Genomic DNA, 17024 nt, shown 5'->3' with positions numbered 1-17024 from the left:
AAATTTCGCAAGAAAATAATTTAGATATATAAATTAAACCACTGTGTTTGCATTTGTAATTGTGTAACGAATTTGCAGATTGAACTGCAAAGTTGAAGAGTGTATCTCATAAATATTATATCTTGCGAGACTACTAGTCGACATTTGGGAGTCCACAGGATAGATAAATATTTTAGGGTAAACTTACTTGAAGAATTTTTCTTGCTGGAAGATGTGTCGAAAATCGACAGAAATCAATATTTCGAGTACACCAATTTGAGAAGAAACACGACATATATATCCAAAGCAATAGCTATCGACTACTATTTTATAAAGAGACGAAATGCTCGGAGACATTGGATGACACATGAACACATATATGAGAAGCTATCTCCGGCTCTATAATTAATCTTCGTTATATTCGAAACTTCAGTGAATGAATGATTGACTCCAATGTTACTTTACCTACCAAACTCATAACGAGCTCATTTCTTAATTGCACGAAGTAATATAGACTGGGATAAAATATTTGATAACCAACCAAAATAAGCTGAAAATACTCAGGCATAGGATACAACAACAACTTTTCAAAATACACTGAGCCGATTTGACCCTACATACTATATACAAAACTAGATATTAGACCTGGATATTCGATAGATAGTCAAAACTTTTGTGCTCTACTTCTTCCATTGTGTGATGTTTCGAGTTAAGAGCAGAACTTATGTGAATAGAAAAGCAGGATAAGGCTTCAGACGCCAGCATAATTCTCGCGCAACACCGCTACACCCTTGCTGACACTAAGTAGCTAGCAGCTCAGCAAATATTTTCAATAAAAAAATACTTTAAGGGGTTACATGGGTTTCACGGCTTCAAACAAAACAAAAAAATATTGTCTTCTTTATTTCTATAACATCTCTAGAATATTGTCCTAAAGCCTTAAGTTAATACCAATAATCGAGGTTAGCTATATAATCACTTAAAACTTTAAACGCGTTTTTCTCAAAACTGTGTTTTCAAAGACGGTTGTCAAGATTTCTCTAATTTCAGTAGCTATTTTATCATAAAATAAGTATTGAAGCGCTAAGTTCGGGTGTAATCAAACATTTTATACTCTCGGAACTTGCAAAATACTCTGAGGTGTTGGCAAAATCTTATATTGAACTAGGAGAAGTATTACGCTGACTTTCTGCATTTTAGGCAAGAGAATACATTGTTATTAGAAGCAGAATCTTTCTGAATTTTATTGAGATTTCTTACATATTGACAGATATATGAGATATAAAACCAATCGGAAGTTCGAAAATATTTATATTAGATACATGGTGGCTAAGGGAACTATTGACTCCATTTAACTATTTTTGGCATCACAAAAATATTCTCGGCAATACTAGACCTCACAGATTGACCGACATGTTTAGTAAAAAATCTGCCGTAAACACTTGGATCCACATATTTTGAGTCAGGGTCTTTGAAAAGTTATAATCCGATTTAGACAATTTTAGAGCATAAGATAAAATACCTTGCTGGCAGTATTTGTGCAAAGTTTAATTATGATAATTTAATTGATGTTTGATTTGTGTACTCTAAAGTGAAAGAATCCGATGGAGTTTCTTATATGGAAAGTGGGCGTGGTTGCCATCCGATTTAGCCCATTTTCACAGTGTATGACGAATGTGTGGGTAACCTCCCACACCAACTTTGGTGGCAATCGGTCAAGCAGTTTCTGAGATATAGGATTTCACCTAAAGGTGGGCGATGCCACACCCATTGTATACCTTTTACACCGCCTGATATTAAGCCCTACTCTACCATCCTGTCTGTGCAATTTAATGCTTGAGTCGGGCGCATTTATTCAGTGAGTTATCGCACTTTTAGTAGCTTTCAACATAACCTTTATATGGCGAGTGGGAGTACTTATTATCTGATTACCCGTGATTTACCCATTTTCGCAGTGTATAAAGAAGAGCTAAATTGAATTCTTTTCAACAAGTTTGATTGAGCTAGGTTCAGTGGTTTGAGAGATATGTACATTTAATCACTTAGGGGGCGAGGCCACGGCCGCTTTGAAAAATTTTTTCCAACCACAGTTGCCCCTCGCTACTGCGATCCTCTGTACTAAATAACAATTTTCTATCTGATTCTGGCACTTTATATGCTATCGTTTAATAGCGTTTTCAGGGTGTGGCAGTATTCCGATTACGCCCATGTTCAATACCAACCTCTCCTTCCTGGGTGCCTAGAAACATATGTATTTAGCAAGATTTATCAAGATATTTCAATTTTTACTCAAGTTATTGCTTGCACAGACAGACGGCCGGACAGACAGACACCCGTATTTCAACGTGTCTCGTCATCATGATTATTTATATATGTATATAACTTTATATCTATTTAATTATTGGGTCTTGTGACATATGAATACGATATTAAACAAATTTAAAGATTCAGAATTAAATTCACTCACCTGTTGTACAGCAACCCATCTTCAAAAATAGTATTTTCCAATTTTTTCAAAATGCCAATTAAGTTGAAAAAACTAAAAAAAAAATAAAATTTAATAAATTTTTTTCACTGTGAAAAAGCAAAAAATAAATAAAATTAAAAATATATTCTCAATGGAAAAAAAAAATCTAACAAATATACATTAAATACATCATTTTCCATATTTTTATTAATTTGTTGTAATTTTATTTGTTTTGTGTGCAAATAACAATTTTTGTCATACATTAGTTATTATTTTGTATTCTTTACTAATTTACCATTTGTGCTTTCTCGGCTTGCAACAATAGTATACATACATACGAGTATGTATGTATGTAGTTATGTATATGTATATATTTTATTTTATTTTTTTTTTTGTATTTAAACTACATAGCTTTGGTATTCAGTATATTTATTCAAACCACATTTTCTACTATTTTTGTTTATTTCTTTACGCGGTACACATTTGTGAGAGTTAATATTAGTAGAAAGAACAATCGATTTGTCGATGTATAACTTCGTACAATGCGCCAATTTGCCACCACTAGATATAATTTCAATAAAAAGGTATAACCGCATGAAAAAAATTTAGGATTGCAAACGGTATCTGAAAAAAATTCTAACGATTTCGTTTTCCAAATTATGTCCAAAATTTTAAAATTTAATATGCACTTAAAGTCGATAAAAGATAAGAGTTCAACGTTTTTTACTAGGGTAAGTATCTGACATCATTGCCACTCTGATCTGCGTTTTGTACCCTTATTTTATCATGGTTGGGATTTTTATAAGTTAATTTGGTTTTCGAAAATAATATAGATGAACAATAACTGTAGTTACTTAATTTTCTTTGATGAATAACACTAACACCTCCAATAAGAAGTGAAATTGTTATTGTCATTTTAATAATTCTGGGATTATGTAAAGCCCTAGGCCGGATGAAAAAGTCTCTGAAAGTTTTTCGCGCACTTAATCTTAATTTTTTTGGGTGCCACTGGCTTAATTCAAAATAAAGTTTCTGAAAGCTTGTCGTACATTTAATTGCTTAAAATTGTTTGGGAATCACTGTTTTTATTAAAAAAAAAAATCTGTAAGTATGTTGCGCACTTAATCGAAATTGTTTGGGAAACCCTCTCTTAATTAAAAAGAGTTTCAGAAAATTGTCGCGCACTTAATGTGAATTTTTTTGGGAGCCACTGTCTTAATTAACAACAAGACTGTGAGTAAAGCAGACAATACATTAATGTTTCTGGGTGTTTATACAAAACTACCCGCTGCTATTTTGGGGTATGAAATTGTTACTAAGTATTTTATTAAAATTAAACTCATGACATTCCATATGAAATTTAGTGTACCGCTTTTATTGCAACTTATATTTTTATTTAATAATTAATTACACTGTCACCGAGAAAATATACCTTCTCTTTGATATTTAACACAAATATTTTAGATTTCATCAAATGGTAAAACTGCGTATGCAGAATTTAGCATTCTCTACAAAAATCGAAATTACAACAAAATTTATTTGTCCATAGCTGAAAACAATTTTCAAGCAACAACTGAATTCGAATATGCTTAGAGCTTTAAATTTGTATAAATTTTTTTTTCTGTCGCGTTATATTGATAATATTTAATTCGTTTCTATAATCTATAATAAAACTAATTTTATGAAATAATATTTATAACATATTTTGCTACAATTTTCTACTACTTTTTTGCTATTTTTTTATTCACTAAGTTGTTTTGCGACTAAATGCTGTATTCGCTTTGAATTTTAATATTGCGTTATATTAATTATTATTAAATTATGTTTATATTTATTTGTTTTCCATAAATGTTCATCCAAAACTTACTTGTTTATAATTATTTTATAAAAAATTTCAATCTAAGGCAACTTTTAACATTGATATGAGTAGTTTTCCAATTTATGCTTGATTATGTTTGTATGTATGTATGCAAGTACGATTATGTATCATTTGCTGATTATGATTGTGATTTCGTGCAGGCGTTTAACACTAACAACATTATAATGATTTTGTATGCGTGCAGTTTTGGTGGGCAGTGGAAATGCAGACTTCAGTGTTAGAGGTGCTGTTATAAGAGGTGGAGCTGTTCATAATGGAATTTTGTATTTTAGCAGATTTATTTTAAGAATTTGAAAAATAAAGTAAAATAATTTGTATAGTTTAATCTATACTAAAATAAAGCTGGAATTTGCTGATTTTTTTCCATTTATTAGCTGGTGTTACGCATACGCACTGTTGACCAGAATAGTACGTTTAAATGCATTTCTAAAGAAATAACATTTACAAATATGTATGTGGCGTTAAAAATTTATTATTTTATCTAACGGAACTTCTACATATTTTTTTTTGTATTTTATTTGTAAAAAATTATTTTTTTTTTTGTGAGATTTGAATCAAAATCAATCTACTTTAGTTGGAGATGATAGTAAATAGTGATGAATAAGGAGTTTCGTGTGAATTACAAGAATATAACCTGCAGAATAATAAACTTGCTTAAATATACGAACAATTTAATGTTTTTTAGTTAGTGACCCCTATACTTCTATATATAAGCTACTCCAGAAAGTTAATCGGTTCTTCGAAGACGGTTTTTAGCATAGTTATTGATGATAAAAGATTGACTTCTGTTGGAAAAAAATTATTGCATGCTTTATAATCACTTGGTACACTAAAATTTTAACTAAATGACGTCATAATGACAGACTAATGGTGAAAAGGAATTTTAATTCTACAAAATGGCTTATTTTGCCTAAAATTTTGTATAATAATTTGTTTTATCGGTAAATTTCTGACTTGTTGCGGAATAGTGAAAGGAATTAAATTGATAAATGTGAAATTATTTATGTCTTAGCTGACGAAAAGACAAATTCTAGTCTTAAACAGCTTCTGGACAGTCCTAGACAAAATGCCATTATTGGATATGATCGATTCTAATAAGATCATTTGACTAACCAGAAATAATCAACATTGTCACTAAAGCCGGATTTTCTTAACGAGAGGTTTTTATTTTCGGTATTATATCAGTTTTGGAATTTTATATTTTCTTGCAGCGCTATTCTCAATAACATAAATTGCAAGAGGACCCTGCTTTGGCTGGCTCAGTGAAGAGAGAAAAGATTAATCTGCTATAAAGCTAAAAGCATCACATCTTCACCTTTATGATCCAAATATTTTAACGCAACAATTTCAATTACCATTTTGCGGTACAATTGAGATACAAAAGTCCCAGCTGAGTATCTCGAAGTATTGATATTTATATAACTATATATAGTTATAAAAATTTTTTTTCGTGGAAAAAAGATATCTCACCAACAAAGAAGGCAACGCAATCTTTTCAAAATTAGCATTTATGAGAGGTATCGAAAACTATTAAGGGCTAGCACCAATATTCCCTCAATGGCTTGCATTAACGAATTTTATTTGAAGGAGTTGCCAAGATAAATAATGATAGAATTAATTTACTACTTGATTATTGATACTCCGAGCTCACTAATTCGATGGAGAAAACAATTATATTTAATAGAAACCCAGTATATTACCGAGAAATAGGTGTCTATATATTCAAAATGAGCCGGAATTATATAAGATCATACAAAAAACCTCTTCAAAAAAAAATTAAGAACTACAAGCTCCATTTTTGAAGAACGTGTCATTGCCTATATTCGTAGAGGTCATGTACAACAGGCATCACCTAGTGATTTCATAAGGCTTTCTTACAAATGCAAGGAACACAACTAGTGTGAAATTTTGAAAAAATTAATTTTTTATTTTTTGCATATTTCGATTCTATTTTCCTTTCAAAATGCCATACTAAAATGTTAAAAGAATTTTTAAGTTACAGGCGCCGCTTAGTTCAATCAGCTCCATCAGTTAATCTTTAAACGCGATTTTCTCGAAACAGCATTTTTCGAAATTGCTGCAGTGATTAAACAGAGACAAATGATTAAATCACTATTGAATTTTTTCTGCATTTATGTACAAAGACATATAGTTCTCCATACAATGACCACAAGATCAAAAACGATCAAAATTTTGGGTAAAATTCAACTTTTTTCAAAACTTTCCATTTTTTCAATATTTTTTTCGACCATAGGTCATTGTACGGACAGTATTTTCTATACGTGGCAAATCGCAGGTAATCCTAAAAATATTTTTTTTCTTCAAAATTTGAAATTTTTTTTTAAATTATAAATATAGCCTTTAAATCTTAAAATATTGGATACAAGAGTTTGTTTTTTAATTCTCAAAAATCGATTTTCTTTAGCCTGTCACACTAGGTATGCTACTTAAGGGTTAACTGAAAAACTTGAGGAATACTTCCTCTGCCTTTAGTTAGTTCTAAATTATTAAGTAGATATAATAATAACACAAATATTACCCTTGTACGAGTGAGTAAGAAATATGCGTAGCTCACCTTATTTAATAAAAGTGTTAGTTATCCATTTGAAGTTACTCTAGCTACTTTGTGATTGCTGCATTAGTGTGACTGAAGTTGCGCTGATTGCTTGAGCTTCGGTTTAGTGGTGATTGTGATATGTTTAACGAGTTGAATGTGCGTAGATTTGTGAGTGAGTGAGTTATAAATGCGTATGTGCTTAACCATATTTGATATGTATGTATGTGTGCATGTATGAATGATTAGATAAGAACCGCTATGTCGGTTATTTCTCAAATGAGATCAATTTCTATACTGTTTTCGTTTAATAATTCATTTTGCTTAATTATGTACCGTTATACCATAGATACAACATTTTGATGGGGTTTAACATGTATACACATATATGCTTAACCCATTATACTAGTCGATGCATAACTGCCACTTATTAGGGGTTCACGTGAATTGACGGATGTATTGGATGGATCCAAATGATGTGCCTCACTGGAGGAGAGTGTAAATTCCGTCGACGTTTCGACAGAGTCATGTTGACTTTGTGTCTGTTCATGACGACGCGGTTTGGCGATGATCATGGAATCTTTGCCACCTGGCGTGACACCATCGGTATGAGATGCTGGATAGCTGGAGACACGTTTAAGCGACTGAAGAATGTGCAGAAGTATAGAAAAAGAGAAAAATTCGTATTAATTTATTAGTATAAATTATTATAAATATACAAATGTTTAGTAGTAATTATGATAAAGAAATAGCCTGCGCCAATTGTAGGAATAACGTTGGTCTGTCGATTAAAATTAGTATACGATTTTTAACAAATGTATTTATAATATATATCTACCATAATTTAGAAAACAAAAATATATACATATGTTATCAATTTGAAACATTTAACAAAAAAAGTCTATATATGCTATACTTCTAACTGGGGCGGCAATCATTACACATTTTTGTGGTAGCCGTCAAAAAAATTATTTATTTTCTGAGTTTGTTGAATAAAAAATATAGTTATTATTTTATATTTAAAAAAATAAGAAGCTTTAATCTTTTAAGCTGCCTTTAAACTGTTGATGAATTTAATGAGATGCATAAAATTGTCAAAAATATACTTAGAAGTCTACTACTTAACCTCGATTGCTAGACAAAAATCTACGTCGAAAAGAATTTTTCCCTAATAATTTTCGCCGATTTACGGGTGTTAGTGAATCTCCTCAAAATGTTTGAGGCGGCTTAAAACTTGTATTAGCCTCCATTTTTCAAGTAACATTTCGCAAACAGGAGAAGAAAAAGCTCTGACAAGAAATTTTCTGTAAGCAAAGTAGATAAGATTTGCTTGAATGGAACCCACTTACAGAATATTGGAAGAATACCGTCTGTTAAGAAAAAAAAGCAACAAAACTCGTATAATTTGGCACATGTACATTTTTTATATCATAAAAGTGTATAAAAAGATCTTTATTTTGTTTTTTTTTTTTGGGTCAGTTTATTGAAAACTATATATTATATTATAGTTGCCCGACCTGAACAATCTTTTTAGAGATTTTTGCGTCGCCTTAAACAATAATCGATGCCAAATTTCTTGCAGGTAAGTCCGAGATCAGCGCTTCCAACAAATGAGTAGCTTCTTGGGAAGAAAAGAACGTGTGAAAAATTTCAGATCGATATATAAAAAACTGAGGAACTAGTTCGTCTAGAAATCGTCTCAGCTCAGCATGATCATTTATATATTTATACTTCATAGGGCCTCCCACGTTTCCTTCTGGGTGTTACAAACGTCGTGGTAAACTTAATACACTCTGTTCAGTTTATTTAAGAACCTAACCTTACTTTATCTGGTTGACAGCTTCTAACGCGTTTAAGAAGAAGTCTTTCGAACAATTTTCGGCATTCTTTAGGCTATTATCAGAGAATGTAGATTATATATCTACTAGAGAATGCAGATTTCATAACTACATTCTCTGCTAGTATATTTGTAACTTGTTTAATTGTCTAACCAAATTTGTGGCCATAAAAAAGTAATTCCTTGTTTCACTCAGAAAATAACAAATTTAGCAAAATAATAAATAATAGTTTCGAAACTCTATTAGTTTATGAATTAGTAAATAATGATTGCTGTCCGCCCCTTTGCAACTACAAATAAAGTCAACTAGGTAAATTAACAACACTATAGGCACATACGACTTTATGTGCTGCTTTCGTTCGGTTCGTTCGTTTGGTTATACGAGTACAGTTGCTCCAATACTATCTAGTAGAAATATACAAAACCTTGTCGTTCAATGCTGCCTCGGCTCCATTGGCAGTGGACATGGATTCGTTAACGGGGCAAATATTTTTGCTTGATGAGAACTTCTTGCGTTTCTTTTTCAAAGCGGCTATGGCAGTTAGGCCTGTTGATTTAATTAAATTTAAATAAAATTTATTGCATTTTTAATATTAATAATATTAATGGGTCTTGCTATATACTTACCGGTTGTTGTATGAAAGAAGTGTGATGCGCCGCCCCCGTTGCTACTGACACTGTTACCGCTACCGCTATTCAAGCTGCTGCTGTGCTCCTTCATAAATGTGCCGGCATGCAGTGGATTGTGTGTTGGTGTGTGGTTGTTGACATGACGATTGCCAGCAGTCGGTTCACCATTGGGTATGTAATGCTGTGCGGAGTTCTGCGCGTATGTGACATGCACTTGACCATGAACTGGCGATGAGTTGGCAGAAGAATTGCAGACCGAATCTTCAGATTTTGAGCGTCCCAACATTTTCGAGACATTTCCCACCTTAGCGGCCTCGATTAGTGTGCCTGAGAATTGCAAGAGAAAAATTGGTTATGTTATTAAAACTTTAGTATTATTTATCATAGGGTGTAGGTAAAATGGTGTAGGGTGTAGATAAAAAAAAACACAACCACCTCAAAGCAGAGTTTTGCTGAACGGAGTCTGTTGTTACCTCGACATTCGAGTTTATGTACAGAATAGCACTGGATTTATATATGGCAAAACATTTTCATTCAATGACATAACCCACAATTAATTTGAAAATATATTTTTGCTAAATCAACAACAACAATAGTAATTTAACGAAGCCTTTCTCAAAGCAGTAACGAACAGATATGCGGCTTCCGGAGCTGAGATTTTATCCCAGAAGATAGGCTAGTCAATTCATATAAGACCGCAGGTGGTTATGGAACGCAGCATAATTGGTGGACAATCAGATATGTGACCTGTTAGAAAAATGTAAATCCCTCCTATGGAAAAAGCCTTATACTGATCTCTAGTAGCTTACTTATTCCGCTTTAACCATTAGATAAACATTGGTTGAGAAAAAGACCAGCTTGGTCCAAAATTAAAATTGTTCTTTTACTAAGTCAGCACTTTCAGAATAATAATATAATAAAAAAATTGCAAACCCAAACGGTTGAGTTTGCCTTAGAGCTATTAATTTAAGTAACTTGTCTACTGTCTGAATACAAATATTTTTATAAGTCTGAATGTTCAATTTTAGCTCACCCCAGCGCTTTTTGTGACCCGCAATGCGTTTGTTGTGCGGCTTCAATGCTGATTTATTGTATTTTGTTGTTGTTTGTATTGTAGTTGTTGTTGTTGTAGTAGCGCCATTTGTAGGTGATTCCTTGCCGCTCGTATGACCATTCTGTTGATTCTTCTGTATAAAATTTGAATTGAAAAGATTCGAGAGCGTAGAGCTGAGTATTTCGTGTTGTGAGTCGAAATTGTCTAACGAGGTGGAAAATTCGGCAACCGGCGCTAGCGAACCTGTCGAACCGGGTGGAGCAATGTTGAAGCCTTTCATAAGACGCCGCTCCTTTTGGCGATTTTTCTTGCCGCCACCACCTGTAGGGAGCAGAAGAACGAAATGCAGGTATTACAAGACTATAAATTTTGTAAGCCACCACCTACCGCCTTGTCCTGCTGTCACATTTGTATCCATGCCGCTATTCTTCAATATCTCCACCAATTCACAACGGAATGCAGATATATCCTGCTTAATTTCGTTCACATCATCTTCGGTGACACCCTGTGACTCGGCTTTGCGTTGCTCCACAGTCACATAACGACGCACCAAATTACGCATTATTTGCTGGAAGAATTTAGTGGAGGTATTAAATAAATACTATATTCTATAGTATTATAGCCTTTTTTTGAGAAAATACCTGATATTTGAAATCGCGATCACTCGCCTGTTGAGCTTTGCGCTAATAAAGTAGAGAAATGGTAATTTTTTCAATATCAATATATTTATTCATAGTCTTTATTTTGTGCTTACTCTTATTGTCTTCAGATGCTCTCGTCTGGCCGCCGACGATCCACTGCAGAATACTCTACGCGCCCACTTGAACACATACCATATAGATTTCGGTGTCGGTATAATATTAAATGGCGGTGGACAGGTACCACCTTCCTCGAAATAACTTATCCATAATTTAGAACGCGCAAATTTCCATTCGACATCAGCGCGCTCCTAAAAGGTGTGAAAGAAATTATGCATAAGAAAAAACGTTAACTTTGGGTGCACCGAAGCTATAATTCCCTAAACAAATACAAAAGATTCCATACAAGAACTTGATTTTGATCTTTCAGTTTGTATGGCAGCTATTTGCTATAGTGGTCCGATTTCTTCGGTAATTGTACCGTTATTTTGGAAAAAACAAATATTTAAATGAAAAAGTTTCCCATACAAAGACTTGATTCCGATCGTTCTGACCGTTCTTCGGAGGTTGTACCGTTGCTTTGAAAAATTATATTACCAAAATTCGTGATATCTCTACAAATGAAAAAAGTTTCCCATACAAGGACTTGATTGCAATCGTTCAGTTTGTGTTACAGTTATATGATATAGTGGACCGATATCGGCGGTTCCGACAAATGAGCGATTTATAGAGAAGAAAAGAACGTGTGCAAAATTTTGGATCGAACTGAGGGACTAGTTCGGGTATATACAGACAGACGGACGTACATGCCCAAATCGATGCCGCCGCACGTGACTTTCTATTACTTAAATATATAATTGTCCATAGTTTGTTTCTTGGTTACAGATTTTATAAGCAAACCTCCAAAAAGCTTACCGAGATTAGTTGATACGAATGATTCATCATTGCGATGAGCAAATTTAGCAGCACAACTATGTTTATAACCGAATATGTGCCGAACATTAGCATGCCCCAAAAGCGCGTGAAAATCTTAATACCATCCAACTCAAAGCTATCCAAATCGATCAAACCAAAAACTGCCCAGAAGAGGGTCTGAGTGGTCTCGAACAGGCTGTAAATTCATACAAGAATTATGATATAGAATTACTTTACTAAGAATCATTTTCGAATTCCACATTCTATATACTTTGAAAATCGACGCCAAACAATGCAAGCGTTTGGATCCGTGGTGCCGTTCATGGTGATGAGCACATTTGAGGGGGACACTTCTGGACAACGTTTCTTCTCCAAATCGGCATAATACCTGTAAATAACAATGTTGTTATTGTATGATAATAAATGTGGATTATTTTGCTACGCTTTAGCCGTACACTTACCACAACAGCTGATTTAAGCCACTGCCAAAGGCGAATAAAACGAGCACGTACAAAAAGAAAAACTTCATGATATCCATAACCATACGCGACAGGGACACTTGCAGTGGTCCCAAATGTGGATTCACCGAAAAGATGTATACCAATTTGAGGCTACTGAAAATGTTTGCCGCACTAAAGAGGCCTTCCGAGATGAGCATTGGATCCCAGGTGTCCCAACGCTCACGCGGCAAATCAGTGGCATTCGGATTAGTGATCATTTCTTTTTGCACCTGTGAGAGCGGGAGTGTAAACATGCATAATTTATAAGAAATTAAACGCAAATAGAAAGTAAAGTCAAACAACCTGAAAGAAAGACACCACACGTAATGCAACTGTGGCTACATAAAGTGAATTCGTTACGAAATCGATAACATTCCACATATCGTTGAGATACTCTTGTAGACCAACATCCCACAGCTGCTTCACTTCGCTCCAAATGAGCCCTGAAACCCACGCCAGTATTAGCCACTCGATAAAAGTCGGTTTTGCGCCACGCTTTGTCGGCACTTCTTCCACCTCGGCGATTATGTTCTTCGAATCACTCCAAAACCAGCCACCAATAAAAGTCTCAATGCGCTGTGAGGCGAGCATCAGTAGAACTGTTATTACATGGAAGTACAGGGTTCTTTAAAATATTAGGCTTTCTTTATTCGATGGTACTTACATAGAAATGTAAAGTAAGAGGCACTATGGCATATAAATTTTATAAATGGTTTGCGCATTGTCTGTCCAATACTAGAATATGGTGCCAAGATGTAAGCCAATGAGAAAATCGGAAACATTATGCCTGCAATGATTTAAGAGGGTGATGTAAAAATTACGGGGTTCAGAACTGTTGAATCAACAATGAAATATAATAGAAAATATTATATATACCGATTCTTATAATATCCAATGCCTGCAGTGCCATATTTTTGCGTCGAAATCCCGGCAGACCCTCGTACCAAATGCTCGCTAAGAGCTGTTGCACATTGGAGTGTGCCACAAACTACACCATACATTTAATAATATTAAGTAAAGCATAAAAAGTAAGTAAAATTGTCAATACGCACCTTTTTCTGTCGCAATTTGATTGCCAATTTCAAGCGGTTTAAATGCATACGCTCGCCATGTTCATAGATTGGCCCGGTGGGATCATGATTTAGTAGGATTTCCAATTCGTGTGAGGTGCGTGTGTGATCAAGCAAAGCGGTGGCAAAGTCTTGACATTGTTTGCGCAATTCCTGATATTCATTCTGAAAAAACAAAGAGGCATGAACTTTGCTTCAAAAAGATGCTTACAGAAGTTTGCCTCTGTATTTGGTGTTAAGTGTTAAGCTCATATATTTTTCGTCTACTGAAGTATTTACCTTAAATTCGTGTTCGAGGAAACTTAAACGTCTCAATTCCCATGACAATTCAAATGCAGTTAAAATAGGATCCTTCGATGACAATGCTATAAGACTGGGACTGGCCAGCGAACGATAAGCGTTAATGCGTGAACGTGAATGTCGCAGTGAATCCTCTTGGCGTGATTGAACACATTCGTCGCAGCCGCATCTGTAAGGTATTTGGTTTTTCCAACGTATTATTATTTGGCATTTTATTTAAATTATCTATAATTCTCAACAGCTTTAAGAACAATGTAAGAAATGAGCAATTTCAATGAAGCTACAGAAATTGGGAAATGTAATACTATGACACATTCGAGAAGCTCTCGCGATATTCCTAGGTTGCAGTTTTGCCTCAAGCAAGATATTGCTTAGATAATAGTCATTCTCCTTATATGGAGTCATGCAAGCCTCGATGAGTAGAATATGTGTTGGTGATAATACCATGAGTAGTATCCTGCCAAACTCCGAAGTGCATTCTTCAGTTGTCCGAAGCTTCTTCATCTGGATGGTTAATGACCGAGCAGCCTATTGCTATGAAAATTGCCAACACCGTTCTTTGTCCTACACCAAAGTGCCGTCGCCCAGTTTGAGAGGTTTGCTGTGGAAGTGATGCGGGCTGTTTTTTGTGGTTAACCCGCGATATCTTATTATCTTCGGCTTAGATGTTGGAATCGACCGTTTCTTTAATAAAAAAGGGACGTCTGGACTACTTAGAACAGAAGGTGTAGGAAAGGTAAATATATGATTTTAGACCTTATGGTGAGAGTGAAAATCGTTACCGTCTCGACAGTAACATGATTTAAATTGAAGATAGAGAAGTTGCCAGGTTTCGGTAGTCCGACAACTTTTTCAGTTTTTCAGGTTCGGCTTAAGCTGGTGTATAGATTTGAAAGCTTTTACCCTACCGGTGATAACTATAGAGAGTTTTAACTTAATCTCATATCACCGTTTACGCACAGGTAATTTTATACTCCAAGCATATATCAAAGGAAGTTTTGCAGCAAGGTCAATATCAACGTTAATTCATGAAAGATTACATATGAGTGATAAAGAATGCAATTTAAAAAAAATAGTAGTTTATGCATTTTCAAAATAAATAAAAAACGTTACCACTTTTAACTAGTTCGTTAACTTCGTTTGAAAAATAAAGAGACTTTCGGTCCATATTCTATAAGATTAATAAGTATATTATACACACCTTACGTCATGCGGCATTGGCAGTACAGCTCCGCGATCTAGTAAAATTTTGATTATCTCATAGTTATCACGATGTGCGGCCAGAATAAGTGGCGTTATATCTGGAGTAAATGTTGAAGTATCCTCCGATTGAGATTCCCAGCTCTACAAGCAGATATTGTGAGTCTTTTAATATTTATAGCTCTTCAATTATCACAAAAGAACTTACATGGTTACCCTCCGTATGAAAGCTGACATTTTCATGATCCAAAAGCACCTCCACAGCCTCCACAAACTCCTCTGAAATGGAGTGCAAAAGCGCATCCTTCGTATCAACATTATAACTGATGAGCAATTCGACCATTTCCAAATTTTCGTTATCGATAGCCATGAGTAGGGCAGTGCGTCCCAAAGGATCGACACAATTCACATTGATATAGTCGGTATCCTGCGCTTTTTGTAGCATTCTAAAGGCCGAAAAAGTGTACATAAGAGTTTTCGTAAAATAAATGTGTATGTATATATGTACATTAGGGTAAGCCAGAAAAAAACATAGCACTTTAATGGGTTGAAATTAAACTTTTTGCTGAAAGAAATATCCCTACAAGGCAGAATTTTTAGCTTAAATTTTAAAGGTGATGGTTATTTTTTATTAAAACTACCATAACTTTTGAATAAAAAATTTACATTGCGGACATTTGTAAAGTATAAAATTTTCTAAACAACTTTTCTCAGGGAAAGAAGGACGTGCAGTTTCCTCAGGGAAATTTTTTCAATTCAAAAATTTGTATATTTTAAAGCTTTGAAAAGTGAAAAAATTCAACATATAATTATTATTTTATTTATCGTCCTAATGAATTTCGGTATAACTATATTCGTGTGGTTTGCCATGAGATGACGTAGCTTCATTCAAAAATTCGTATATTTAAAAGCTTTTAAAATTTAATATTATATATAATATAAAATCAAAATTTATTTAAAACCTTAATCTATTTTTTTTGTTCATTTCAACCCATAAACTCAATATTATTATTTTTTGGCTCACCTTAATGTGCCATCTATGGTTAGTATGTATACATTATACTGTTTGTTATATACTCGATTATATGACGAATTAGTCGATTTACCTTCGTGTTCCTGCCATATCACCGCGCTCTACCGCCAGCAAAAACTTCTTTTCCTCCAAGGTTAACTGACGGATCTCCTGATGTGGCCGCACTATGTTCTCCTCCTCCATCATGCCGTGTATGCTGTGACGCTGTGAAATATTGCCATCATTTTATGGTTACTCAATTTATAAACTCAAGGCCAAATGCGCTTGAAATTATTAAAAACAAACCACATGCCAGCGCATATGTTTACACGGAAATAACAGTACATATATGTATAAATACATAGGTAAATATAATATGTACACACATATGTATGTGTGTGGGGAGTGCATGTTTGTTTATTTTTAATGTTCGACATTTGTTTGATGTTGCATTTAGCACGATTTCGCACGTGCTTCGGCGCTTGTTTGACACATGTGCTTATTTATTTTCTATAATACATACATACTTATGTATGTGCGTAGATATGTACAATACATATACATATATTTATATTTATAAATAAATTCACACACACACTCACCTTGACCTTTTTAGCCGGTTCAATTTGTACGGTCACATGACTGTTATCACTGGTGCCACTACTCAAAAGGCCGCCAATCCCGTTATTGCCCCCACTACCACCGCCACCTGTACCGCCGAGCCCACCAATGCCACCGTTACCCTTTTTCTCAGCATCCAGTGCATCGGTACCATTCTTTATTTTATTCAAAATTGGCGCCAGTACTGATTTTCTACGCGCCGGACTCACAAAATGCAGCTTTTTTCCTTCGTCTGCGGATAAAAATTAATGGGAAATTTAATATAAATGAATTACTATATATTGCTTCGTATAATATTATTTATATTATATTTTTTCTAAATCAAAGAGATGAGTATTCTACCAAATATTACAACCTTTCGCTTAAGT

General features: G+C 34.1%; 1 protein-coding gene across 1 annotated transcript in view; it reads right to left on the bottom strand.

The window, feature by feature from the left end:
• Positions 1 to 2622: 2622 nt before the first annotated feature.
• The window catches only part of Trpgamma (Transient receptor potential cation channel gamma), a 29767-nt gene continuing 15365 nt past the window's right edge, over positions 2623 to 17024 (bottom strand). The window contains exons 4-22 of the mRNA XM_070107600.1: positions 16638 to 16888; positions 16130 to 16260; positions 15232 to 15469; positions 15025 to 15167; positions 13803 to 13992; positions 13506 to 13688; positions 13330 to 13441; positions 13118 to 13240; positions 12757 to 13052; positions 12415 to 12683; positions 12225 to 12341; positions 11954 to 12149; positions 11155 to 11349; positions 11042 to 11083; positions 10788 to 10968; positions 10380 to 10721; positions 9344 to 9673; positions 9142 to 9263; positions 2623 to 7523 (exon numbers count right to left, since the gene is read on the bottom strand). Of these exons, the coding sequence (XP_069963701.1) occupies positions 7272 to 7523; positions 9142 to 9263; positions 9344 to 9673; positions 10380 to 10721; positions 10788 to 10968; positions 11042 to 11083; positions 11155 to 11349; positions 11954 to 12149; positions 12225 to 12341; positions 12415 to 12683; positions 12757 to 13052; positions 13118 to 13240; positions 13330 to 13441; positions 13506 to 13688; positions 13803 to 13992; positions 15025 to 15167; positions 15232 to 15469; positions 16130 to 16242 (3444 nt within the window). The 5' untranslated portion in view covers positions 16243 to 16260; positions 16638 to 16888 and the 3' untranslated portion in view covers positions 2623 to 7271. The remainder of the gene's footprint in view (positions 7524 to 9141; positions 9264 to 9343; positions 9674 to 10379; positions 10722 to 10787; positions 10969 to 11041; positions 11084 to 11154; positions 11350 to 11953; positions 12150 to 12224; positions 12342 to 12414; positions 12684 to 12756; positions 13053 to 13117; positions 13241 to 13329; positions 13442 to 13505; positions 13689 to 13802; positions 13993 to 15024; positions 15168 to 15231; positions 15470 to 16129; positions 16261 to 16637; positions 16889 to 17024) is intronic.

This window comes from Bactrocera oleae, chromosome 3 (genome assembly GCF_042242935.1).
Source record: "Bactrocera oleae isolate idBacOlea1 chromosome 3, idBacOlea1, whole genome shotgun sequence".
NCBI classification, from domain to species: Eukaryota; Metazoa; Arthropoda; class Insecta; order Diptera; family Tephritidae; genus Bactrocera; species Bactrocera oleae.
Note: the sequence above shows the minus strand (reverse complement) of the source record. Positions and strands in the feature narration are given on the sequence as shown.